The 27703-nt window shown below is 34.4% G+C and overlaps 3 protein-coding genes across 5 annotated transcripts in view; 2 read left to right on the top strand and 1 right to left on the bottom strand.

The window, feature by feature from the left end:
- Positions 1 to 19932, top strand: part of LOC149562433 (putative UDP-N-acetylglucosamine--peptide N-acetylglucosaminyltransferase SEC) — an 84006-nt gene extending 64074 nt beyond the window's left edge. The window contains exon 7 of the mRNA XM_089825938.1: positions 19187 to 19932. The gene's annotated coding sequence lies outside the window, so the exon portion shown is untranslated. The remainder of the gene's footprint in view (positions 1 to 19186) is intronic.
- The window catches only part of LOC149562432 (uncharacterized), a 138713-nt gene extending 115981 nt beyond the window's left edge, over positions 1 to 22732 (top strand). The window contains exons 8-9 of one of the 3 annotated variants that reach the window (XR_016363941.1): positions 20066 to 20140; positions 22673 to 22732. The gene's annotated coding sequence lies outside the window, so the exon portion shown is untranslated. Of the gene's footprint in view, positions 1 to 2619; positions 2702 to 3064; positions 3301 to 20065; positions 20141 to 22672 lie in introns of those variants that run through there. The other 2 variants (XR_016363943.1, XR_016363942.1) reach the window with 2 other exon arrangements.
- Positions 157 to 27703, bottom strand: LOC149562431 (GDSL esterase/lipase At5g45910-like). The gene is made up of 10 exons (XM_089827971.1): positions 27385 to 27703; positions 27018 to 27239; positions 26748 to 26896; positions 2914 to 3184; positions 2518 to 2716; positions 1820 to 1912; positions 972 to 1068; positions 701 to 760; positions 567 to 620; positions 157 to 357 (listed from the first exon to the last, which is right to left on the bottom strand). Exons 1-10 carry the CDS (start codon positions 27620 to 27622, stop codon positions 157 to 159), a joined length of 1584 nt encoding a protein of 527 aa, XP_089684097.1. The 5' UTR covers positions 27623 to 27703.

Below are 27703 nucleotides of genomic sequence, written 5' to 3'. Positions count from 1 at the left end.
GAAAGAATTCAGATTGACTCATCACTGACTTAGCAAACACATACACCAACAACCAAGACATACAAGATAGCTACACATGGTTTTAACAATATGAAAGCGTCGAATTCATAAGTCAGCAATCAAGATTCACTTCTAGCAAATAAGAATAAAGTACGACTAGAAGCAAGTACAACAATAGACAGCAAGAGTATTAATGCCAAGCATATTAGGAATACCATGAATCATCCAAACCAACACTTTGCTACACCCAGCACCATGTGGAGAAAGGTCATCACAGTCCATCAGATCAACCTTATATCTTTCAGGCAGTGAATTGCATGAGATGGGGGTTATATAATCGACTGGAAAGTTTATCTCCTAACCATTTCAGATCAACATCAGACCATATTATCAGAACAATCAGAAAACATCTTGTTGGAGCAGATCATTTTTGCATTCTTCATAAGGGGTGTGTGTGTGTGTGTATAATAGCATATATACACATACATTTATCTGGTAGTCATCAAAAGAAGGAAGTAGCTCTCATATATACATATTGTTTAATTAGATACAATAGTATATCTTACTTGCAGCACATCATACAAGTAATATTCATCATATTCACCATTAAGTACTTCCAGCTGGAAAGATATAGTGCAATAGTAAGAAATTGAAGTAAGCATCTTGCAATTCAGAGTTATCTTAGTAAGGGTCATCGCACCTTGTCATCCCCAACCTTGGCCAAAAAAATTCCTGTCCCAGAAACTCGTCCCCACATCCCCTGCCATCCCCATCCCAGAAACTAAGGGTAACACTGGAGTATTTGGCTAGGTTTGTTCCATAATTGTCACCTGGAGTTTTGCAATGAAGCTAGGAGAAATTTAGATTGCTGCTTTGGGGTCCATAAAGCACTTTGCAAACTTTGTTTTTGCAAGAGTGCAAATTTGGTCAATTTAGTATTCTTGTTTTGTTTCACTGTATTTGTAGTGTACCACTGCAGCCACCTGCAGCCACCTTCGATACAAATACGGAGCCACAAAATACCAATCATGAACAATGTTCAAAGTGACAACTACACTAACAAATAGCCTAACAAGTTTTAAAAGATAAAAAATTGTCCAACATAACCAGGAAGAAACCTGTTCGCTATAAATATTATTTACATATTCAAATTACAAAACATCTAAATCATTTTTAATTTAATAAAATCATTTATTTGATTTAATAAAAACATATATATGCTGAATACACGCAATGGCACAAGCTAATAAAAGCATATACGATCACGCATCCACTAATAGAAGTAAAAACCAAACTCTTATATTATAAAATGTCATAATCATTTATAATTCAATGAAATCAATAAAATTATACATTTGGTTTTGTAAAAGCATTCATAAACTATATGCAACAGCACAAGCTAATAAATACATATCATGATTTTAATGCATTTTGTTATAAAAGCAAAATTCAAACTTACATTTAATATTACATTAATGTTTATGAAACATAAATATATTAATTTTATAAATCTATATAAGTATAATTATGTTAGTTCCATAAATCAAGGTTGCAAGGGGACGGGTGTACTTGGGTACTGGTACGGGTACGGGTACGACTTGGGGGTACAGCACATTAAACTTTAAAATATATATATATATAAATTAATATTTATAGAAAATCTAAAAATATGAGTCATGACAATGTTTTTCAGAACAAGTGATAAAGTTTGCAAATATAATGTATTGTTTTCAGTTTCAGTTTAAAAATATGTTTGCAATGATAATATATGATAAATGTTTAGATGCATAACAGAGAAGGCATACTTATTAACACAAACAAGAAGATCATAAACTTCTGACTTGAACAGTGATAAACTTTACTGTTAATCAGTCTATAATACCGTATTGAATTCAGCTTAATAAACAATAATCTGATATGCAAACAAAAAACAGAAACCAATTCAGAAATCTTAATCAAGGTTGTTAGCTATGATGCTCTCCACTGAGTACCCGATACTTGGGGTACATGTACCCAGTACTTGGGTATGTGGGTACGCATCCCAAGGGTGTGGGTACGTGCACCCATGCAACCTAGCCATAAATCTATAAAAACATGGATTTGGTTGTAAATACAAAAATTAAGTGCACATTTAACAAAGGCACATATAAATTCCATTCAATAAAAAGAACATATAAAAATAGACAAACATGTTCATTCCATAAATCTAAAATCATGTAACCAAAGAAAAAATTCCAATAAAATCATGCATCTTGTTGTAAAAGAAAGAATTGAACCTGTAATCAAAATTGCAGTGCTCCTAATAAAAGTGAGAATATATTAATTCCATCCAGATCTAATATAAAAATATTTAATTAAATTAATATTTCAATGCATATAGTGGTATTAAAACCAATTTGACCAGAAAAAAATATTTAGTAGTCTTACAAAATTGTCAATTGATTTCAAAATGATATCATGCCTAAAGTATAATCTGATTATGTATTCTATTCTAATCTTTCTATTTCTCATGAGCACATTTCTTGAACTAAACTTGAAATAGAATCAGCACTGATTTTATAAGCGGCTTCAGTGAGATGTATTCCATCCCAATTGATAAATCTTGATGGATATGGGCAGGCTCTCACTTGACGATTGGTACCACACATCATGAGAGGGCTAAAATTGTATTGTCCTCCCCCACTTCCGCAACAAGTTTCAAAAGTTTCTTCAAAACCTATATTAAAAACATTTTAAATTCATGAGTTTCATATTAATTTGTATAACCATATAAAAGCCTGGTGAAATCAATGAATATCATGTTGTATCTTTTTATAAAGTGAAAGAAATCATGACGCATTACCATTTTGGTAGCATTTGTGAGAATATTTCAAGCAATGTTTTAGTTAACTGAAAGAAATCATGACATATTACCATTTTGGGTTGCATTCGTGAGAATATTTAAAGCAATGTTGTAGTAGTCTGCATATACAAGCTTGACTCCTGAATATTGGTTGTTTAATTGTTGAATTGTTTGTTGCAATAATGAATTTTGTTTTTGAGAAATCTGATTGTATGATATCAGGCACCCATTTTCATCAAAGTCTTCAGAGTCGAATTGGCGTAATGTTAGGATTGCTGGAGAACATCCTAAAGGTGGAATACCTTGAACAAGAATATTTCTAGCTCCTTGTTGTATAAGAACCTGCAAGTTTAATAAAAGAATTTGATTAGTAATATCACATAAGACAAAATTGTACATATTATATTCTAAACTCTATTATTAACATATAAAAATCTCAAATTAAATTAAATTAGCAATCACATCTTGCTGTACAATAGATACACAGAAGAGGTGTGAAAGGTCAATTAGGAAAAAAATTGATCTATTTTTTGAATACATTAATATTTTACATGCTGTCAATAGGAGAGATAAGGGTAGTGAAAGGAAGAGAGAGGGGTAAAGAAATGGGGAGAACAAAAAATAGATAAAGGTCGAAACTTAGAAATCTGAAATCATTTTTTTGTTAAGAAGAAAAATCAATACTTTGAATGACTTGAAACTTACAGGTTAGGGGCAAAAGTTGACTTCCTGGCAAGTTCCATTTGACCACTTTAAAAAAAAGAAGCAGCTGAATGGAAGGTGCTAAGATTGGTTCCTAACAAGAATCAGACAATTTAGTTATTATGAGGAAGAATTCACAGTTTGAACAGCAAAAAGCTTAGTGGTAGCCTGGTAGGCGCTATGTTGGATTCTTAACTAATCTGGCGCTTAGAATATTGAACAGTAGAGTACAAAGTTGCTTGGTGGAAAGTGTTTTTAACTCCTAGCAAGTCTAAAACTATTTTGTAATGGCAAGAAGCTTTGTAGTAAGTATTATGTTCAACTGCTAGATAACCCAGTCTATGGAAATTATACAGAATGAAAATGTCATATTACTTCTATGTATGTATTCCACAACATTTACAGAGTAAATTGGAATTAGTTTACAATCTTGGTTGTACATCTGAGACAAAAATGCATGATGCGGATTCATCTCTGAATGCTTGCAATAATTTTGCAGCTTCACAGGAATATAAAGCTCCATAATAGGTGTCATTAAGTAATGATTTGGATTTGTTCCTCCTCCTAATCACTCTTTTCCTGTCTATCCTGTTGATTCTTATTTTTATTTTTTTTATGTTAATATATGAGAAGAGATGCTGCATATCAGTAATCCTTTAAAGTATCTTCTACGTGACTATCCTGCAGCTATATTTAAAGCGCATAAAACAAAAAGTAAAATAAATCTATATTCTGAGCATGGTGCCTTTAAATAAACTGAAAAATAAACTAATAAGCTATTGTTATATGGTTGTTTTATTGTTTATATTCATTTTTTATTTATTTATGAAGTTTTATTATCGATATTATTGTATATTAATATTTTTACATTCAATTCTTCGACTTTCTATGGGTTCAACAAGGTGAGAAAAATCAAGAGCTCAATGTTTGTTTCAAACTTTCTCACACCTTGCCCGGACTGTGGATTCTCTCTTTTCAGCACAACCAAAACACAACTTATAATTTCTCCTGTAAAAGCCCTCTCAAATTCTCGAATTCTAATGACCATTGATTCATCAAATGTATGTTGGTGTCTACAAAGCTAAATTGTCGCCTCTTCTAACAATAACCATTCTACTGCCACTGTTGACAATGCCCTTTGTGTTAAAACTTAAGCCCATAAATCAGTGATGATCAACAGCAACAAGAAAAGAGCCCAAAACAAAAACAAAGAACACCAGAAATATCTGGGGAAAACCCTTAGAGATTGAAGGGAAAAACCCAGCCACACAACAAAAGATCATTTTATTGAGAATAAAATTCAAGTGTACAATGCCTATCACTTAATGCGATATAAATAACTTAAGTACAGACTCTTCACATTCCAGCCGAAGGTCTCTCCATATTCCCAAAACAAGACTCTTTATTACAAATATAATAACAACTCTTTGAGTTTTCATGCCTCAATGCATGTCGAATGACACATGTCATTATATTTAATATTAAAATTTAAACATAAGTATTCTTTTCAGCCGAACATAACAATAATGGTAATAACGTTTATATTTCTAGAGATAAAGATCTCTATCGTAGCTACCATCTTCAACACTCCCTCTTAGCCACAGAGAGATCTTTAGGTGAACAATCACACAGGACTGCAACCAAAATGTTAATGATAAAATCTCATCCCATATATCCTATAAGATTCATGAAAACCTGTAACAATCAATCACATTCATGGAATCACTCAACATGAAACCTTGTAACAATTACTCATATTCATGGAATCACTCAACATGAAAACCTATAACACATTACTCATTCATGGAATCACTCAACATGAAAACCTATAACAATTAATCATGTTCATGAAATCACTCAACATGAAAAGGTTTGCAAGACTCACAACTAAGTCTTTATTCACTGACTCTCTCAACGTGAACTGTCATGGAATCTCTCAACATGACATCCAACTCCCATCACAGAATCTCTCAATGTGATGACATCATGGTCTCTCTCAACATGATGTTCACTATCACATAGTGAAAGAATTATCATAGCTGATCTTACAATTTCATTTATTCACACAAGAATAGAAATAGGCAAAATAAAAGCAAGACTTGGTTCCATTTAAGTCTCAAATTTTACGGATACTACAAGCGTCACAATCATGAATGAGAATGAAGGGGATTTCTTAAGCACTCCCTCTTAATTATGAAGCCTCCCTCTAAAGCTAAAATCTCCCTCTAAAGCTCAACATCTCCCTCTGGAACTATAATCCTTATCTTGTTGCATCGTACAACCAAGAGATTATTAAAATCGACTATCAATGCTAAAAACAATCTCTTTCAAGCAATATAATCATAAATACTTATCTCTTTGTGGTCTAATTTCATACATACACAAAGAGATTCAGAATAATGCCTCTACAGCTAATGTAAATCTCATAGCATTATAAGAATACTTATCTCTTCAATTCCATGCAATACTTATCTTTGCAACCTCATGCAATTCTATCATTCCACCATGGTAATGTTGTAGATGCTTTTCCTTTCCTTTACTGTTATGATAAGAAAACATATCCGGAATATACAGAGCAATATTGTTTATTCAACAGAACATAATGAATCTCATACAATATGACAGATTATACAAACCAAAATGTATTAATCCAAACACAAAATTAATATCTTACAACAAAATAAACTAAGTGCTCTATACTCCATAGAGGAATTCTGATGAACAACACAAAGCCAAAGAGGGAATGAATCATTTCATCTTCCAAAAGCTCACACCAAATTACTTGCCCGTCAAAATAAAATAAATAAAAAGAGGAATGACAAAGGTAAATACGTTGCCAGAATACCAATCAATGGCAGCAATGACCTCTCGGGTTCCTATATAGCCAAAATATTTTTTGACGATCTTTGCCATACCTCTAGCAAGTTCGATGCCAATTCCACCTAGAACCTTTAAACTCTCCAGATTCTCTATCACATGTGAAATTATCCTCTATATCAGAATTGAATAACTTAATTCTTTGAATAGCCCTGATGGATGAAGAGGAAAGAATTCTAGGAAAAGAATATATATAGTAATTGCCACTCTTAAGTATTTTCAATATGCTTCTCAGCTGGTAAAACTTGAGAGCAATAAATGAAAGACCATACACGCATAGCACGATCAAAAGAAGAGCATGCCATATAATTTCTATCAGCATGACACCTTGGCTATATTCAGGTTCAAATGCACGAAACATTCTAAAAGAACCAAAAGAAACTCCAAACTAAAGGGACACGCAGTGACCATGCAAGAATATGATCCAATTTCCCTTCTGTGGAGACGCCATACAACTCCCAATCAAACATGGAGAAAGATCACTCGAAGACCTCCAAGAGTCTTAACACGAAAAAAAAATAAAGGGGCGTCAGTTATGAAGGAGAAGCTGTTATGAAGTAACAAAAAAATGACTATAAATATGCCACTATCAAGCAAAAGAGACCATGACAATCCTCAATAGATAGACAATGAGCCACGTTATAAAATTCCAAACAAGAGAAATGATGCCGACACAAGCTTGATAAGCATCGTTGGAGTAGAGTGGCCTTCTGACTCAACCTCGACTTTCAAAAAGATACATATAATTTTTTGTGTAAACTCATTCTATAAAAAAAAACTTTCTGTGAAGATGTTACCGACATACTCTTCAATAAATTACTGGCAAATAACAAATATGAATTGTTACTCATATTTGCACAACTCAACAATGATGAAAGAAATGTTCCTTCGGATGCGAAACTGATGTATATAATAAATATATGAGCATAAATAATAAAGGAAGCTCGAGAAGAAAAGAAATGGTGAATAATGGATGCCAAGTCATAATTTAAAACCAATCGCCGCTACCACATTACCATATGCAAAGAACATAGAAAGAATGACAGCATCCAAGTTTCCGTGAATCCTTTTAATGGGATGATTGTCGTTGGAAAATAAAGAAACCTCTACTTTGAGACACATGACTCCACTAGTTGAAGGAGAGATGCCACGATATTATCAAGACTAGGAATAATAGAGCATGAGAAGTTGTCTAGATGAGCCAATCTTATGCCACAAACCCATCAAAATTCACTTAGATGGATAACTAGTATTGTCTGTTTCTAGAATCATCATGAGAGAAGGCAAAAACATGATCTTCTTTAAAAATAGATCCACTAACAAGAAAGATCTCACATGCAAAAAATCATATAATATCCTTATTGATGTTATCAACCAAGCTCTGATACCATGTTAAAACATAAGCCCATAAATCAGTGATGATCAACAACAACAAGAAAAGAGCCCAAAACAGAAACAACAAACACTAGAAATATCCTAGGAAAATCCTTCGAGACTGAAGGGAAAGACCCAGCTACATAACAAAAGATCATTTTATTGAGAATAAAATTCAAGTGTACAATACCTATCGCTTAATGCGATATAAATAACTTAAAGAGAGACTCTTCACATTCCAACCAAAGGTCTTTCCATATTCTCAAAACAAGACTCTTTATTACAAATATAATAACAACTCTTTGAGTTTCCATGCTTAAATGCACGTCAAATGACACGTCATTACATTTAATATTACAATTTAAACATAAGTGTCCTTTTCAGTTGAACATAACAATAACGGTAATAACGTTCATATTTCAAGAGATAAAGATCTCTATCGCAGCTACCATCTTCAACACTTTGAGGCTTTTATGGTATATTCACTCTCTAATCAAGCATGTAAAAACAAACATCAATCTAGCTTAATCCAAGCATCATGTTTATGCTTATGTAATTCATCATTTTTCAAACCTCTTCAAGGTCAACCCACCTTCCAATTCTATAGAATAGATGTTTGAGAGTAGAATATAAGGTGGGGGGTTTATAGGATCCAACTCAAAGATATTTTTTCCACTTGTTCTCCTAGCTCCATATTGTTCTATATTTTACAGGTAGCAATGACAGTTTTCTTATAAAATTTTATGCTTTCTCGATGCCTAGCTGTTGTGAGGTTTTCACACCATTGCCCCAAAATTTTTGGGGACCCCCTTTTTGGGGCAAGCCTTGGCAATTTTCGCAGATTTTTGGAATTTTTTCGGTTGCCTTAGCAAATTTTTTGAAGTTGTCCAAAGGTTTTCAATTTGAAATTTTTACACCTTGGACGCCTTCGGGCCAGGAGGGATGTGGTTGGATTTATTTTTTCACCGGGTGCGAAACTTGATTTTCTAGAACATGTAATTTTATCCTTAGGCTAAACAAATTTCAAAAAACAACATTTTTCGATGGTTAGAGAACAGTATTCGGCAGGAAAAATCTGCAAATTTTTGGACATAGACGGATTTTTGAAAATTTGAAATAATTGTCTAAGCTTGAACATTTTCAAAATGAATTTGTGAGATTTAGTTATTTCGGAAAATCTTGAATTTTTTGGTGAAAAGAGAAAATTTTGATAGTGAAATTAAAATTGGAAAATCAATTTTGAATGCCAGAGAAATGATTTATTTTGGTTAAAAATTAAAATTGCATTACAAAATTGAAAGTGGATTAAATTGCAAAATCTCATTAAATTGGTTGAAATATTGCTTACGAGATTTTTAAATGTTCAAAAGAATTTGGTAAATTAAAATTGAAAATCGATTTTAGCTTGTTAAATTCGATTTTAATGATATTTTATATGCCAAAATGTTGTTAAATGAAAATTTTGGCATCTCCTAGGCTTTCTTTGTTTTATTTTGCAATTTTTGATCACACCTGGCAATTAAATGGGCTAATTTCACTTTGAGCTAAGTAATTTTAGCATGGCATTTAGATATGGGCCATTAATAAAGGACTGATTTAATTTTTCTTTCCTCCAGGGCAAGTCGGCCAGCTTGGAGGGACAAGGAAATTTTGGTATAAGAGGGGCTCCCCTCTCTCTATCTCCTCATTCCATCTTCCTCATGTGTTAAGCAATTTTTCTCTAGAAGGGCAGCTTGCAGAGTTGGGCGATTTTCTTGGGCAGATTTTTCCTTGCTTGGTGTCATTTTTTTTTCCTTCCATCTTGAGCAAATTTCTACCCTAGGCAATTTTGGAGCAGATTTGATTTTTCTCTAACTTGGGCGATTTTTTTGAAGTCTGATTTTCTTTCCAAAGGCTGTGAATTTCTGCCCTAGATTTGGGCGATTTTATTTGGTAAAGGAGATACATGATCCAAGGGTTTATTTTTGGCAAATGTGGGCAATTTCAAGGAGGTCAAAGTTTTGATTTTTGCTAGGGCATCATTATTTACAAGGAGGCCTGAAATTTTCGAGATCTGATCTGAATTCAAAAAGACTGTTTATTAGTAAAGACAAAATTAAGGTAAAATTCTACTCACTTTTAGAGGTGAAGATTGGTTTAAAGGCGGATTCTATTCCTTGTTCTTACTTGGTTCGTTTCCCTTATGTTCTTCTTGCATTCATCATCCACCACTTCATCATCCCATTGATAGGTTGAAGTTTGGAGAGATAAGTGTAGATTTCATGATAGGCCACTTGGCGAGGCAGAAATAAGCTAGACCACCCTTAAATTGAAGTTGGGAGATATAAGTGTAGTCAATCCTAAGGTAACAAAGAGGTAAAAATAAGTGATAGTCCCATCCCTACGTTGAAGGTTGGAGATTGATAAGTGTAGAGATAGGACTTGGCGAGGCAAAAATAAGATAGATTGCATCTATAGAAAGAAGGTTGGAGATTGATAAGTGTAATCTATATCATTTAGAACGAAGGGGCAAAAATAAGTGTTTAGGATGGTAGATGTTAGTGCAAGCAAGAACCCAAAAGGAACGAATACCAAAAAAGACAAGGAAGACATGATGCCTAAAACCACCTTTTTCTCGATAGTGAGGCGAATAAGTGAGATCAATATCAATACAGTGAACATAATCCAATTAAAGGACATATTGAAGCAAGGACAATCCCCCATGGCAAAGAAAATCTGCAAAAGCGGAATTGTACACGCGGTAGCCTTCCCTCCTATCTTGCCTTGTCCAAAGTTGGTAATGGAGTGTGCATCCCAGTTTGATATTGTTACTAAGTCCATTTTTGATGAAGGGAAGAGAGTGTTGGCCATCATTGGTAGACAAGTGGTCGAAGAAGCATTTAATATCCTCCAGTACAAAGGCATGACAGTGGTAATGATGGATCAGGCGGCCAAGTCATTTCAGGATAATTAGGAGGCTTTCTTCATTCACCTAAAGCAAAATTGGCTACACAAAGGCAAGAAGGGAGTTACTAGATCATCAAGGTTCACCGTGTCAGATTTCAAATTAGAGTATGGCGATCTCATTGTGCATCTTAGCCGGATCATGGGCTTAGCTCAAGGTATGCAATTCAAAAACTGGATGTATTATTTTATTGATGAAATTGAAAATAGAAAAAGAAAATTTGATTAAGCTAGGATTATAAGCAAAAATTTAGAATTGCAACTTAGGACCGTACAAAATCAGAAGCAATTCTACATGGGGTCCTATCTTTTCTATCTGATTGCAAGATTATATGAAAATCCTAGACTTAAGGCCTTAGGGGTAGTTGGCAATGGGCTGAAACAGTGTTTGGTGCATGAGTGCTATTCACAGCGTCATTTGCACAACATCAAAGATTATAAGATGTTTTGTGATGCCTTTGCCATGAAAATGGTAAGGATATGACAAGGGACACTTGCTAAGAGGCTCTCATCAGAAGCAGAAGTAAAAATTAAGAGGTATGGGAGTTGGTTCATCCAATTTCTGCAATTCACTTATATTAGAGTGGCAGGAAGTACAGTATGTCCCAAGAGACTTGCAAAGTACCCACCCGACAAGGTAGTTTTGATGGAATTGGCTAGGCAACTGGAGCATTATGACAAAATGATGAAACTTAAAAGTGAGACAGGGATTACCTTATCATTTGGAATTGGCAATGATAGTTGCCCCAATCCCATTGCCTTTGCAGCTGTGGAGAAAGAATTAGAATGGTATCATCTGGCATGGCATAGAGCAAGGCAATGATTTGATCCTAATGGTCTTATCAAGGCATCTCATGGAAATACATTTAAATATGTTCCCACTATAGAAGATTTTTGGCCCAATGCCTAGGATGACTTTCATGTGAGAAAGCTAGCTTTCTCAAGATTGTTAGTGAACATGATGAGGGCAATTAGATGGAGAGGCCTTGATATTCTCGATCAACTAGAAGATGATGAAAATGTGCTAAGAGAAGATTATGATACAGTGGATGGAACAGAATTGAATCCAGTGGATTGAGATGATCACCAGGATCCTTGCCTAGAAGTAGTTACAAGGACAATTGATCTGCACACCGAGTCGTGGTACAATGGGAAGTTAAAGAAATTAAAAAGTCAAAGGGTACACCTTACTTATGAGAAGATGAAACCAAAAGAAGTCCAACAGAATTAGTTCGACAGAAAGGTGAAGGTAGTAGCCAGCAACAAAGAACAGTTAAGAGAAAAAAGAGAGGTTTGGAGGTTGAGAAAAGTAAAGAACATCAAGAACCTCTAGCAAAGAAAAAAATGCAACACCATCAAGGGAGAGCATAATTGAGGATAGAAGCCAAGAGGATAATACAAGTGGACAAAGGGCTGCAGTAGAGGTGAGCTCTGATTCAGAATCAAGTGGCTACAGTGACAGCACCGAGTACTCTCCTCTCTCAGAGAATCAACATGTAGATGACATGGCAGTCACTAGTGAAGAAGAGGATAGGCCAATTGACATTGAGGAAATGAGCCAAGCGCCCAAGGTTGTAGGCGATGCTTTGCTAATCGAACCAAATCTAGATTTGGGGAGATGCACTGCACCACTATGGTTAAGGAAAATGCTTATGCCAAGAGGCGAGGTAGTGACTGCCTGAATAGTTGAAGATATCCAAGGATTAATGGAAAAGGTTGATAACGAGAATCAGAAACAAATTGCAAAAATGGTGGCAAAGGTAATCAGGAGTGACAATGATGGTCATCGAAAAGTTAAGATTGCTATACCAATGGTTAACAAGGCATTGGATGAGATTGTAGCTTAGGAATATGAGATAGTTAAACATAACTTGGGAAGGATCACAGATGACCTGGAATGTGAGGAGATCCAGGAAGGCATGGTTTCAATCAGAGAAAGGTTGAGAAAGGAAAACGAAAAGATTGTGAGGTTGGAAGCTGAGAACAAGTATTGGAGAGATTGTCAGCCTATCCAACAATTGCACCAGGAAGCCCTTCCTCAAGATAGCTGGTGCAACATAGAAGAGATATTGGCTCAGCTGTGTGAAGTCAGAGATTGGATCCATGATACAATCCAAGATGGGCGAATTTTTTTGCCTTCCTTTGTCTCGACATTCAGGTCATTAGTGGCTATTAGAGACAAATTCAGAATATTTGAAGGTGAATGGAAGGATTTCCTTCCAGTCAAGGACTTAGCCATTCTTAGGCTACAGGCATTCATTGAGATTCCTAGGCTACAGGCATTCATTGAGCTACCAGAGATATATTTGGAAAGAGCCAAGTTGAGAGGAAGGAGAATTGAGTACGAGGGAGTCTTGGTTTGTTACCTTGACTATTAGATTGGGAATACTTGAAGAGGTACAGAACGAGATCACACGGCATGGGCTAGGTGTTGACACTTCCATTTCAACCATGATGAGTGATGTTGGGGCTGCGCGTGATTTTGAGGATATCAAAGAGGAGAACGTCAGTAAGACAAAATGTGGATCAAGATTGGATGAGTTGGGGAAGGTTGCCATCAAGAAAAAGACATTTGGGCACCCTTGCCTCCCTCAATGCCTTTATCGGATACGTTAAGGAATATGAGAAGGATCATGAGAAAACACTGCAAGCAGTGAGCAACATGATGAATTCAGCTGAGCTTAAGATGAAACATACATCTTGCCCTCCCATGAAGGAATTCAACGACAAGCTAGCCAAGTTCATCACTTTGGGCTAAAAAGATGAAAGAAAGGGGTAGAACTATATTAGAAGATCATTTGATGTAAGCCCAAGTGGAAAATTCTCCTTTTCTTGGGTAGGATAGGTGTCTAATTTTGATTGGCTACCATTTTGGTGCCTTCTCATTGGTTGCCACTTTTCCTTTTTTTTCGTTGGTCTATTGATGAGGTGGGGTCTTCTCATCGACCGATGGGGTGGCAACCCTAATTAGGGTTTCTAAGATCCAATCTAGATCGTTGGTTTTGCCTCTTTATCTCTACCGTTGGTTGTAATTTTGGACCTCTATATAAGGCCATTTGCTCTCATTTGTAAAGGGTTGAAGAAAATTGTTGCTAAGATAATACCAAAATTGCTTCTTTATCATTGTTGTGACTTGCATGGTGATTAAGAACACTTGGTATTATTGCATGGTTTCTACTTCCAATAGTTAGAATTAGATTTCCTTTGAAGCTGTTAAAGTAGATTTTATTTTGAGAAAGTTGCTAAGTAAGAGTAAGAGTAAGAGTAGATGGATAATTGCATGGTGATATTACTGGATGTTTGATAGGGATCTATAAACTAGGCCACTATCATCCTAGCAGTTGGTTAGGAAGCCTTGCATGGTAAACTAGTCTTTTCCCTTGAATCATTGCATCTATAGAGGTAGAGCCGCTGGTTAGCTTTCATCAGATTCAATCCCCATCCATTTGCTAATCTTCCCATTCATAGGAGTAAGAGTAAAATAGCAAGTAGTTGAGTAGTTGGATTTCATTCTAAGAAAGTTAGGAAGACATAAGTCATCTGAACACACCCTCCATCATCCTCACCATCAACATTATCTGGCACTCATATATTTTACAAACCCATCACCATCACCATCATTCCAAAATCCAAGTCATCCTTGAATGAATAATGTAAGGCTGCCTACATGATTACTAGAAAATCACATCGATATAATTGAGTTAGTATCCACAAGTGTAAGGAACATTGGAGATTTTCTCATGTCTTCATGAGTATTAACTTTTCAAGAGAGGGATTGAGTGTTCGACATTCCATGTCAAGTATTCAATCGCTATATGTTATGCAGTGGTACAAAACTGACATCAACACTAGCTCAGTCAAGAAGGTCAAACATGTAACCATAATGCTTAACTTTAAATATTATGTAACCGTCTTGAAGCAGACCTGCATTGTACAGGAAAACAAAACACAAACTTAAGTAAAATGTTCTAGACTAATCCTAAAGCATTTCATTTCTTATATTAGCTTCATGGCCTCACTGGGACAGCCATATAAAGCATATCCTGCAATCATCATTGTTCATGAGAACATTCTACTTTTGCATCTTTTAAAATACTTTGAGATGTCATAGACTCATATGCATATTTCTGCAATTACAAAACCTTGACATTGAGCATCAGTAAGAACAATGTCTGATTTCTCCACTTTAATAGCTTCAAGGATAGTGAAATTGTGTTGTTATGTTATAAGATGAAGACAATTAACTCGAGCAACACTATAAAGATCTTGGACTATCCATGTCGACAAATTCTAACCAAGCTTCTAAAAATTATTATGTTGTGGTTTCATTTGTTCAACAAGGAATGGAACGTCAAGACAATTTATTTTTCTTAGAATCAATTTTATCTTATTGGGATTCCTTTATCATACTTCCTTCAATGAGAAAAGTGAGGATGATTACTATTGATTTTGATGAGACAAATGACTTGATATTTGGCCTCTATTTTTGCATAGGTTAGGAGTTAGGACACTGCTAGATTATGAAACTTGGCCTTGCACATATGATTTACATTGCTTGGAAGCTTCTAGAGACTTTCCAACAAATAAACTTTGTGCAAACCCTACAATCATAATATGTTTTGTTAAGGGCATGGAAAATTTGACATGCTCATGCTCATGGTATTTCATGAGATTACATCCCTTTGGGGTATTTGATAAACAATTCACCTGACTATCCACCGCATTTTCTGTACTTGTCTACCTGAGCATTTTAGACTATAATATTGTAGAGCTATTCCAAAGTTCCATTGAGATTTTCAATGACTACGTTAACATCCTTAAGACTACTTATTGTAACAAAAGTGAATCCTCAATTTCTCTTAGTACTCTAATTATAAATTAGATCTATAATTTCTACACTCACACTCATTTATTAATCCAGCTAATTCAATGCGATCACAACTAGAAAGTAGATTGCTAACATATAATTTAGAGCTAGCGGGAGGTTCCAACTTTTGGTTATATTTGTAGACCTCTTGTTTCCATTTCAACTGATAATTCTTCTCTAAAGAATCACACTCCTCTTCTTCCTCATTCGCTACAAGTGGCATTCATTCTTGGGTTATTATGAGTTTTCAGTGTCTTGTATATTTGTGGGAACTCCAGCTAGGTTATCCTTATCCAACTTCATTTGTTATTAATTAATATTTAATCTATAAATGTTGATTTTAAAATGTAAAACAACTAAACATGAAATAATGCAAATCAATTTAAAGCTATGAGTTCTACAAAATTGTTTTAATAGAAATATTTTTACACTACACAAAAATGATTAACTTATATTGATTATATTAGATATATTTATTTTTGATTTTTTATATTTCTTTTTAACACTTACTATTCTATGGCGTTTCTCCGGCAACTTTGGCTATACCTACACTCAACCGAAGGGCAGTGACTGATGGTGCAGACCCAGCCCCAGGAGTGGCTCCCCTACTATTCTATGGCACAGGGGTGTTCATGTGGATATATTGTTGGGCCTAAAGACAGTATCTTTATGCAGGGAACCCCCAAGGGCATATATTTTTAATGACATGTTGCTTACTATTGAAGAGATCAGGTACACTAAAATATTTCTAAGAATAATACAGTTACCTTGACTTGTTAATACCCATGGGGTTAGAAGATACTTTAATCCTGTTGAGGAACTATAGCAGAGGCATTGTGTTTAAACAGTTATTAAACTTTGTTCCTTCACCCAATCAAATTGCAACAAACTAATGCATATATCTATTTTCTTTTATGTGATGTTAAGAAGTTGCAATTGTTTTAAACAAAACTTTTATGTAAAATATTTTGCGACCTATTGCTGCTGCAGATGGTGGGCAGAGGTATTCACAGACCTCAACACAAGAGAACACACAGGAAATAATGTAATTGTCAGTAAGTTGTAGGGTTAGCAGTGTGTAGCAGACAAGAAAAGGGAACCGTCAGTTTTAATAATTATTAAACCCTCCTTTCTAGCAGAATTTTGTCATCTTGCATACCTAGTTGGTAGCTTTGTTTGGTGGATGACATGGTGATACTATAGTGTCCTGTGTATTCTCCACTTGGCAACCCTTCTTTTGTTTCATACGGTTGTTGCTCCCATCTCTCCAGACGTAATTGTTATTATGTTCAAACCCTAAGTTGTTCATTGACTCTTCCTAATTTCAATTGCAAAAATGTATAGATGTAGTAACTAGAGACAAAATCTTTAAGGGTAACCTGGTGGATTGGATTACTCATCTTTCAAACGATGGGCATGTTAGGGAATCTGTTCACAAATCTCTAGTGGGCGATGGGCATGATTATGTGCTTCTACAATTCTCGAGGGTCACATGTCCATGTGTATTATCTGGGCCTAAGCAAAGGCCTTCAATGTATGAGCTCTATGAGTTGCTCAAAGCTTATTGGTGAGTCTTATGTAGTTTCCACACCATTGCCTCATTGGAATGGGGACCCCTCTTTTCGTTTCAGCACTAGGCTTGGTGGTTTTAGTGTCTAGTTAGAGGCAAAGTGGAATTAGGGAGTTTGGGTTTGAAGTCAAAGTTTTAAGTGAGGAAGTTTGAAGGTTTTGAAGCATATAAAGTAACATCACGGAATCTTCTGATTAGAGGACTCTGCAAACCATAGTCACTCCTTAAACTTTACAGTTTCTGCCTTTATGAAGGGAAGTGATCTTGATGCACAACTTGATCGCATTGAGGAAGAGTGGATGGAGAATATTGTTGAAAATTTGAGGGAAATGGAGAAGTTCAACCAAGAGCAAGCATGTCATAAGGTGGCCGAAATCCTCTGATTAGAAAAATTTTGCTCTTGGGTAATCCTTATAAAAAATCCCACCTCCACAAGGCCTTAGTATTGGGGAAGATTAATAGGAAAGAGCCTACAACACAAGGGTAGTTTGTGAGACTGTTATGTGGTGTTCAAATCTACTCCAATTAAACGCATAATAATAATTAATTACAACAAATAATAATTAATAAGTAATCTAGGGTTCGGCCCATTACAGATCAAATTTTTTTTTTTTGGGGGGGGGAGAGACTAAAATCCCTTAGTGTGAGGGGATGAGATTGGAGTTCAAAGTGTTGAAATGACAAGTTTAGGAAGCAGATGTTGAGGAGGTAAATGGAGGGATTTTGAGCGCCAATAATGCTGGAAGAATTCATTTGATTAGAGGATTTCCACCATGGAATTTCTTCTATCAGAGGAATCTCCAGCTTGCCTTGATTCTTTATTTTGTGATTTGAAGATCATGAAGAGGTGGATGAAGAGTAACATTCAAATCAATGAAGTCCTGAGCTGAGTAGTAACTATGAGGCAAGTTTAGATTGCTAGAGGAATTCTGTCTCTGGAATCCTCTTACATGAAAATTTTCGCGCTCTTCATAATGACCAAATTGGTTTCAAATGAAAAATCAAATGGGCTGCAGGAAAGAAATGAGACAAAATGGCAATTGAGAGAGGCTAATTGAGTAGTTTTTCCGTTTAAGTGTCAAAGACGAGAGCCAAAAGATGGCAAAAATCCTTTGATTAGAGGATTTCCGCCCTTAAAATTCCTCTAGAATTGAAATTCCTGCGGACTTAAATGGGGTCTTGACCACACCAAATGGATCAGCTATGAGGGTTTGAAGTGCAATATGACTTTGAAAGGAGGCGCACAATTCAAATTGAGGAAGAAATCCGAAAAGCTTAGTTAAGCCTTGGCGGAAAATCCTGTGACTAAGGAATTTGCACCCAACATCTTCCCCCACCAAATGGGCAGCCCAAATTTAAAATTCAAATTTTCTCCCTCAAAATTGGCTAGTCTTCTAGATAGCAATTTTACTATGGGAAAGACAAAACATTTAAAACAATTTGATCTCCTTTGACATATCGGCCTGTAGAGCCCTCAAAAGCAATCAAACAATTAAATTTTATTATCCAAAAAGACAGGCTGTCAGCAATTTGATATCAGCAGAGGGGTATTTGTGTCTTTTCCACCAATTACAAATTATCTCTCGTCTCCAGCAGCGAAGTCACTTTTAGAGGCAGCAAACTGTCCCATAAAGGGATGACAGGTCCAATTAAGAGAGTGCCAAGGCTGCAAACCTGAGAAAGTTCGATAATTCTCTTGTAGTAGGTCAAAACTGAAAGAAGGATTGTGAGAAATAATGAAAATCAAGGTTTAACATATTGCCAAGATCCTTTAGAAACTAGATTCTTTTGAAGCATGTCATCCCAAATTACAAACATGATTATTTTACCAAGGGTGGACTTACAAGAAATGGAGAAATGTGGCTTCAAAGTCAGAAATACTCCATGATTAGATCCATTCTTATTGGACGTTGATGCAGTTTCTTGTCATGAAATATTATTTTCTTTCATTTCTTGCAAGTTGTCACTTATCCCACAAAACTTAATTCCTTGCTTTTCTTTGTCTTGCAAGGTGAAAAGACTTGAATAGATGGAAATGATAGCAAGATGATGATGAGGAATTCAACCTTGAGGACTCAAAGTAAGTTTGACCACATAAAGACATCACTGAGAAATTTTGAAGCTATGGATAAAGTATAATCCAATTCAACTTTACAAATGTAATCAAGTTCAATCAAATCTACAATTTCAAACAAAAGTTCAAGTTTGAAGATGAGGATTAGAGGATTCAAGCTTGCCAATTCAAGTCAGGCAATGAGGAAAATTTCCAATGATGGAGGAGATTCAAGGGATCAAGAAATTTGAGAATATGAGCGATAACATTTATCCTTGAGGAGTTGAAGAGCTAGTCAAAGTTACTTCGTAACAACCGAGCAAGAAATATTATGGCTCATATTCCAACTTTGATAGTTATTTATAGTCTCTATTATATTGCAACATTCTGTTTTGCAATTTTTAACATTTTTCATTTTATTGCATTTTCCTTTTGTTTTGGGGATTGCAGACTGCAAGGTAACCCATAGAGATCATGTAGGATTGGAAAACTGTTTTCCTTGTTTTTTTAAATTGCTTGCATTAGATTGACACAATTAGTAGTATTAGTTTTTTGTGATAGTTCTGCAGCTTTATGGGCTGGGGATTGGGAAGCAACCCACACCCCCTATAGATTTCAAGATTGTCTTCAGTATTTTTATAGAAGGGTAGATGTTTTCAACCAAAATTATGAACATGTAAGATTTTCTTCAGCATTCTGATTCATTTCTTACATTATGATGAGATTTTCAGTCTTTTGAAATAAATATGCCGCTTTATCAGGTCTTACTTTGTTTTTCATGATATTCTCATTTTCTCTTTGTGCCATGCATGTATATCAAATGCAAAATGATTGCAGGAACTAGTCTCAGGTGAGTAGATTTGGAGTTCCAATTTAAAGACATGCTTAGCTCAAACTAGGATTAATCTACAGGTATTTCTCAGCTTCAACTTAATATACATAGCCGATATGTGCATACACAAGTGTATAAACTAGAATAAATATTGACTATTCAATTCTGCTACATGCTAATGATTCCTTTTTATGATCCTATTTTATGTGCTAGTAAAATAATCTTTCCACAGTCTGACAAAACAAATCCCTGAAATATAAGTCCCATTTGTCTTTGTGATACGACATCCTCGTGTTAATCATTTTGCATAAACGAGTTCCTTGTGATATGGATGGGATAATCTGGTAGAGACTATTTGAAGCTGTGGTTTTAATTAAGGGCACTACTTCTTGGGAAATTCTCTGATGGAAGGGCAACTTGATATCAGGTTTGGGCTGCTGCAGCAATGACTAAATGGATTTATGTTGTAAAATTGTTATTATATATATATATATATATATATATATAAAAGCAAACTAGGGATAAACATGGCTATGAGCAAACAATAGCCATAACTACTACAGCTACATAGCAGCCATCTAATGAACATACACAGTAGCAACCCTCAAAAGCACAAAAAAAGAAAATAAAAATGACAATTAATTTTTCATAATCCAATTGGACATGAAGCAAGAGAAAACTGTAAACTGAACAGTCCCACTTGAACAGTAACCAAACAAGCTTCAGGTATGTAGGATCTGCTTCGGCTGTTATATCCAATTATATAGCCATGTGGCTGATAGTAAGATTTATGCCCTTGGAACATTAATTAATGGATTTTGTTCAAGCATCCCTCAATCCAACAGAAACTTATCCAAGCAGGTTCAGTCTGAACCAATTTGCAGTTCTTAACAAGAATCATGAAAGCTTTGTGTTTGACATCTCCAAGCTAAGGCATAGAAACCTTGATTGTTTTTGTGCGTAGTATCACTACGGTATTACTGGAAGTTCTAGAAGGGCAAATTTGTCACTTCGTAGTACAGTGTACATCTTTGAACTTTCATTGATCTGAATTGCATTAAGGTAATCATAGATGCCATGAACAGATCGTACTCAACCTGACTAGTTGAATGCTTATTCTTAAACATTAGCTACATAATAGTATGTAAAAGGACGATTTACTTGTCATAAGAGGCCTAACACTTAAAAATACAAACAAAATTAAATACAGAAGAATCAATGCTAGAAGACTGGTGCTGTTTAACAGGAGTTTCTGACTTTATAAAACTGTTTTTTATACTGTGGATGACGCTTTAGATGGTAGATGATTATGTAAGGAATGCCCTTATTTTTGAATTTCATACCCATAAAAGCTAAAGTGGAAGTAAAAACATGTTCCGGTTTTGTTCCTCCACCCTTAATCCACTTGATGGTAGATGATTTGCAACAAAGGCACTACTCATTTAATTTCACACCCAAATGTCTAGGGTAGGGTTACGAACTTCATTGTAGTTTTAGTTTGAGTCAAAAGAGTTGCTTTCTCATGGTAGGGGTTATGGTTGTAACCAATATTTTATTCCTCAGTTGGACCCACTAGGATTTTGTGTCTACTGGTGTGTCGTATCTCTTGGCCATGTGTATCTTCTGTGACAGGTCAGTTGTCATATAGGGTGAAAACACATCATCCTGTCTTCTCAGCATAGAGGTAGCGGCTTAGTGACCAAGAAGAGATCTTGAAATGGGTACCAGTAGACAATCATTATGTATGATATAACATGCTGGCTTTCTGTGAATCAAGGAAGGATTAATGCAATAAGAAAGAAATGGGATGTAAATAAGGAAGTGACTGTTTCAAAGGGCAGAAAGGGTTGTAGTAAACAAAGTACTGACAAAGGCCTGTACTCTTTCAAACTAAATTAGGTTAGGTCTGAATAGAAGCTTACATTGCTTAGTTTCAGTTCTATCTACTCCTTCCTTTAACCAACTAAAATGTGAAATCTGTGACTAACATCCCTTTATAACAGCAAAGGAAAAAGACAGACAATAACAACAACTAATAAATCAATCATAAAAATAAAAAAGGAATCGTAAGAATGCTCTCTTAAAAAATAGAGGGTGCTCTGTTTTCAGAATGGCAGAGACTAAAATTTCGTTGGGGCTTAATCAGAGATTACATAGCTTATCTATATATTTTCTGCTCCTCTAAGCACGATAAAAAGCATTTGTGATACTCTTGTTGGTCTTTTTCTTCTTCCATACTTTGGGTATAACTTCTAACACTGCTCAAAACCATGGAATGTAAAAGAGACATCTAAATGTCCAGCTTGTCACTTTTATCAAGGAGCTATAAAAAATTCTACAAAGAAACCAAGGAAGTAGCTTTGGCTGAAATTTGGCTGAATTTTTAGAAATTTTGGAAACCTTTCTCACAGAAACAGTTGGCTGAAAATTGGGTGCTGGTTTTTGAGTTTTAATATTCCAAGCTGCATGTTCCTTTGCAAACATATTTTCTCTACATCCTTTCCTTACTGTATACTGAGATATCAGATAGCTATGAGACTGCATGCAATTTCTTTTATTCTAAGTAAAGGTACATTTGTTCTGTACTATGAGAACTAGTTTTCAATGTGCAGATATGAGTTGCAGGACCAGGGAAATTAGATGTCGTGTTAATGTCGGCAGCAACAGAGGTGTGGCTCCTTCAATTATACTGTAGTTTGATCAAACTGTGACAAATGGAAAAATAAATTTCCAAGCAATTAACATGATACACTGATTTAATCAGCAGGAGAAAATTATGTCTACATATCATTCAACAAGCAACAATTAAACTAAATATGAGATCATATTACTGCAAAATGCACAAAAATTAGGTTTACCCTAAGATATCCAATAAAGCTAAAATAATTCTTCAGACAATGACCTCTTCAATATTTATATAAAATCAAGCACATTAAAGGGTAGGAATAACATGAATGGGTACATGACTCTAATCATGCAGTTGGAACCAAATTTCAGCAGTGACAACAAGAAATTTAGTTTGAGACAAGTAGCCCCTGAAACTATTTAGATAAAATGTACAAGTTCAAAGAAAAAGGTAACATTGATTTCAGTTTACCGGCTAGGGCCAAAACCTAGGAAATGACATTTTTCACCAGGATGCTCTTCCATTAAGCTATTGTTCCTTTTATGGCCCTTCCAATTCCTCTAGGATGATCAACAACTGCTTTACTCATTTTTTGGCTTCCTGGAGTGTAGATTCCTCTTCCTCCAAGATACTGGTGCTTCTAATTCCAGTAGGTGCTCTACAGCATGGAGTATAGATTATTCTTTCATTTCTTCCTATGTTTCCCTATACAACTAAGCTGCTATTTCCTTTAGCCCAAGGAGAGCAAATCTAAGATGCCAGTGCCTATAAAGCCCGAAGTGTAGATTGTACTTCTACTTTCTTTAGGGTGCTCTGTAGCATAGAGTGTCTAATGTTCTTTCAATCCCTCCAAGGCCAAGGTGCTCTTGAACTAAGCTGCATGCCTTTAACAGAATCGAGCATACACTGATCTTCCATTTCCTCCTGGATGCTCTATAACTTACCTACTCCTTTTTTTACTGACCTGGAGCGCAGAACAGTATACCACTGAAAAATAACAATGTATTCAAATCCTAGATAATTCATTGTTTTTTCAATACTTCCCTGATCTTCTACAACTGATTTATTAGTCTCTGTGCCACCTGAAGTTAAAACTAGATGAGTAAATTGTTCTTCTAAAAAAGCCTCCGAAGTGCCACAAGTGTGGTAACAGTAATTTGAAGTGAAACCTGTTCTTCCAAAAACCCCTCAGGCGATACTTGAGTCTGGGCTGCTCCTAGTCAGGCACCCCACACTGCATTAACTTCTCTTTATTTTGAAATCTGCTTTGTATGTAAATGTTGTCTGGCTCCCCACACTGCATTAACTTCTCTTTATTTTGAAATCTGCTTTGTATGTAAATGTTTTCCGTGATTGATAATGTTGTCCTTCCCAACCTCATACATTATTCCTATTAAATCAACCTGCCTTGCCCGCACTTCCCTGTAGCTCTTGTTTAGGTGAAGCTCCTAGGAATGCACAGTTTTGTATAACAAATAAGAAAAAAACTAAATGCAGAAATGCATTAATATTCCTTCAAAATAGGCTAACGGTTGCTTTGCTGTTCATAATCTTGCACCCCCATTCAAAGACCCTGTGTATTTGATAACTATAGTTTGCTGGTTCACTTTTTTCACAAGGAAAATGCATTTGCATGTTTCCATTTTTCTGTTTAATTAGCATTTTTCTATTTAATTAGGTATTAAATTGCATGAACTCTTCATTTAAATTATTAAACATGGATATTTTTATTTGTTTATTATTTATTGTTATTTATAGTTTTAATATTTTGTATTTTATAATTTTGGAATTCTTTTAGAGTATATTTTTTTATATTATTAGGACTTGCAAAGAGGCAAATACCCTGGCAATGATTGCAAAATAATAACTTTGGGGTCTTATACACGCTTTTTTCAGATGCCCCCTGTCCCAATATACATGATTTTTTCATAAGCTCCCCTGTCCCAATATTTTTACTCAGTTTTTAATTGGCATTTTAGAGGGTAACGGAAATACTTCTCTGCTGCCCATTCCTTTTACAGCTGTGTTGTCTTCCATGCTGCTCCTTATTCTCCACTTTTTGTATATCTATTTAACACTTCCATCATTCATTATTGGGTTCACAAATTCACGAAGCAACCTGCAACCTACGACCTCTACAATTGTAAGGTTATCTTCAATTATATATTTTATGTATGCAGTTTTGTTAACAGATTTCTCAAGAATTCTTTTATTCTATTGGAAAAAACTATTAGCATTCCCCTGTTAATAAAATTTGTACAAATTCTTGCTAGAAACCCCTATTTTTGGGCAACGACATAATTTGCATATGAATTTCATTGACCGCAACGAAATTCAAGGTTCATTGTGCCAGCCAAATGAATCAGCTCTGGTAGCCTAGTCGGTTGCATTGTCACACATTACAGCACCTCCTACAAGGGTTACTAACGCGTCATCGTCGTCGTTGATTTCAACATTTTCGGTCAACAGAGCTTAAATTTTACAGAGACTTTATTTTGTATTCTGATAGTCTTGAACCCTTAGAAAACCCTCGGATTGTATTAAGGCACAAATATAGTGTGACATGATATTTCAACATGCAGAGGATATTCGTCCCTTCTCACTGCACAAAACAAATCGTTGCAGGCGAAGTGCAGTAGCAATTCACTACTTTAGCTGACAAATTCACCTCGTTATTACAATTTGTAAAAGCCTCCACTATTTACTCGCAGTTAACGCCTTGCCACCATATTTTTTAACCTGCCCTGACCGGGGACGATTGGGTTTCCTTCCAAATAAAAGTTGTAAAACCGAAAAAATCTACCATGCCTTACCTTATCCTTTTTCAAACTAAGTCATTTTTATTAGGACCGCGTGAGACTTATGTTTTCACCTCATTTTTAAATTATATTTATAATGTTTTTGAGTTATATTATTTTTATTTTTATTTTTTTAAAAGCTTTTTCTTTTTTCTAATTGGCCGGTGGTATTTTTGATAGTGATTTTTTTCTTTTTTTCTTTTAAAAATTAATATAATTTATGATATTATTATGTTTGTAATGTTCTTGAGTTATCTTATTTTAATTTTATATTTTTGCTAGTGTTTTTTTCCTTTTAGATAAAGATTAATATTATATTTCAACAAATATATTTCATATAAATTCTATCTTTAAAAAAAAAACTCCCCAAAATATAAGTATTAAGATTATTCTATATATATAAATCATATTTTTAAAATATTTTATTCAAAGTTTTAAAGAACTTATTGTATAGATTGTGATATTATTATTAAGTTTTATTTACAAGTATGACGTGTTATTCAATTTTTTTTCATTAACTCATTTTTTTTAACAATAGGTGGGACTCCTGCTCTTGTATCATAGCTCTTGTTTTACTGTTGAAGGGCCACAATTTTGGAAACCTTATATAAGTAAGGAGGAGAATGAGAAAATTATGTCCACATATCCTTCAATAAACAACAATGTAAACTAATTATGAGATCATATCAATGCAAATCACACAAAAATTAGCCCTAAGAAATCCAATAAAGCTAAAATAATTCTTGTTAATATATGCTATAATTAACAAATAAAATAGTTATATTTTATAATTTTATAATATATAATATATATTTTTTACAATATAAATCTTAAAAAGGGTCCTTTTTAATCTATTTAATTGCATACCATTTTAAAATAATGATAAATAATTAATCTAAATTCTAATTTTGATCAATTTTAAGTATTAGGATTATAATTAAAAAAATTGATGCATGGATATTTTGAAAAATAAAATCTTACATTCTATTTACACTTTTGTCAATTATCTCTATTTGCATTACAAACTTCTTTTTCTTTGTTTCTTTCTACATATGCATGTTATTTAAATGTAAAAATAATTATTTCAAAAGGGAAGAAGTTATATTATGTATAAATTAAATTTAATAAATTAATAGTATTGAACAATGTTCTCTTAAAATTATTTTGTTCCAAATTACAATTATAATTTGTCTTTATAATAGATTATAGTTAAGCTTATGAAAAATTATAGTTAATTTCACAATAAAGTGTATGAACAATTACCTCTAATGATGCTTGAATCCTAGCAATGATGGGATTAGTAAAGCTTTGTATTTCTTGCATTGGTCTTAAAAGTAGAGTAGCATCAATGTAGTCATTGGCTCCTATCTCACCAAAAAAGTAGAGAGCTTTTGAAAAATGATCTTGACATTCTGCAAGATAAAATAGATTAAACAAATATCAATTATAACTTTTTAAAAAGAATAAATAAATTTAATACATAAAACAAATATTGAACTCAAATCAAATAAATAAATAAAAGTAATATAATACCGGAATCTTGTCTGCAAGAGATTGCTTTCAAGTGTCTGAACCAATTTATTTGAGAACTTAAAGATATAGGTGTTGCACTGATAACACCTCTCCTATGTAAGAAAAAAGATTCTAATGCAGTACAACCTGCTACTGCAAAATTTACTCCAGACAACCTTGAGGAGAATGGCATCCTTCCCACCTTAAGAAAAGGTGGGACGAAAGGCAGACCCAATGAAGTAGCTATAAAATCACACACAAAAAATAGATTCAATTGTCATTAAATTAATAAAAATGTAAATATCACTTTCAATAAATATAAATATTAGAAATAAAGATGAAAATCAATCATTATAAATGATAAAAATATACTATCAATTCTACTCACCTAAAAAATCAATTACAAGACGTCCATCAGAACAACGACCTGTTGGTTCTCCAAAATATGTCTCTCCATATGGACGGGTGTTGAATTGATGATAAACCAAAGGATTCGAAATGATAGCATTTCCTGTATCTGTGAGTGAATCACCAAAACTATAAATTGTTGAAAAACAAGATGCATTAACTCTTGCAATTGATAGTAGAAAAACCAATCCAACCAAAATCGATTTCATAATAGCCATTTTCTTCACAATTCTCTCAATAACTTTGATTTGTTTCACTTCTCCTGTATATAAAATCTATATCAATTTAACCTATGGTAA

The sequence above is a fragment of the Cupressus sempervirens genome, chromosome 4, assembly GCF_028749045.1.
Source record: "Cupressus sempervirens isolate cs-2001-9-10 chromosome 4, ASM2874904v1, whole genome shotgun sequence".
NCBI lineage: Eukaryota > Viridiplantae > Streptophyta > Pinopsida > Cupressales > Cupressaceae > Cupressus > Cupressus sempervirens.
This window is presented reverse-complemented; position numbering and strand designations above follow the sequence as displayed.

Coding starts and splice junctions, on each gene's coding strand:
- LOC149562431 (XM_089827971.1), bottom strand. CDS start 27,622: ATGGCTATTATGAAATCGATTTTGGTTGGATTGGTTTTTCTACTATCA. Junction 26,897..27,017: donor CTCTTGCAGACAAGATTCCG/GTATTATATTAC, acceptor TTTATCTTGCAG/AATGTCAAGATCATTTTTCA. Junction 1,069..1,819: donor CAGAAGTTTATGATCTTCTT/GTTTGTGTTAAT, acceptor AAAACTTGTTAG/GCTATTTGTTAGTGTAGTTG.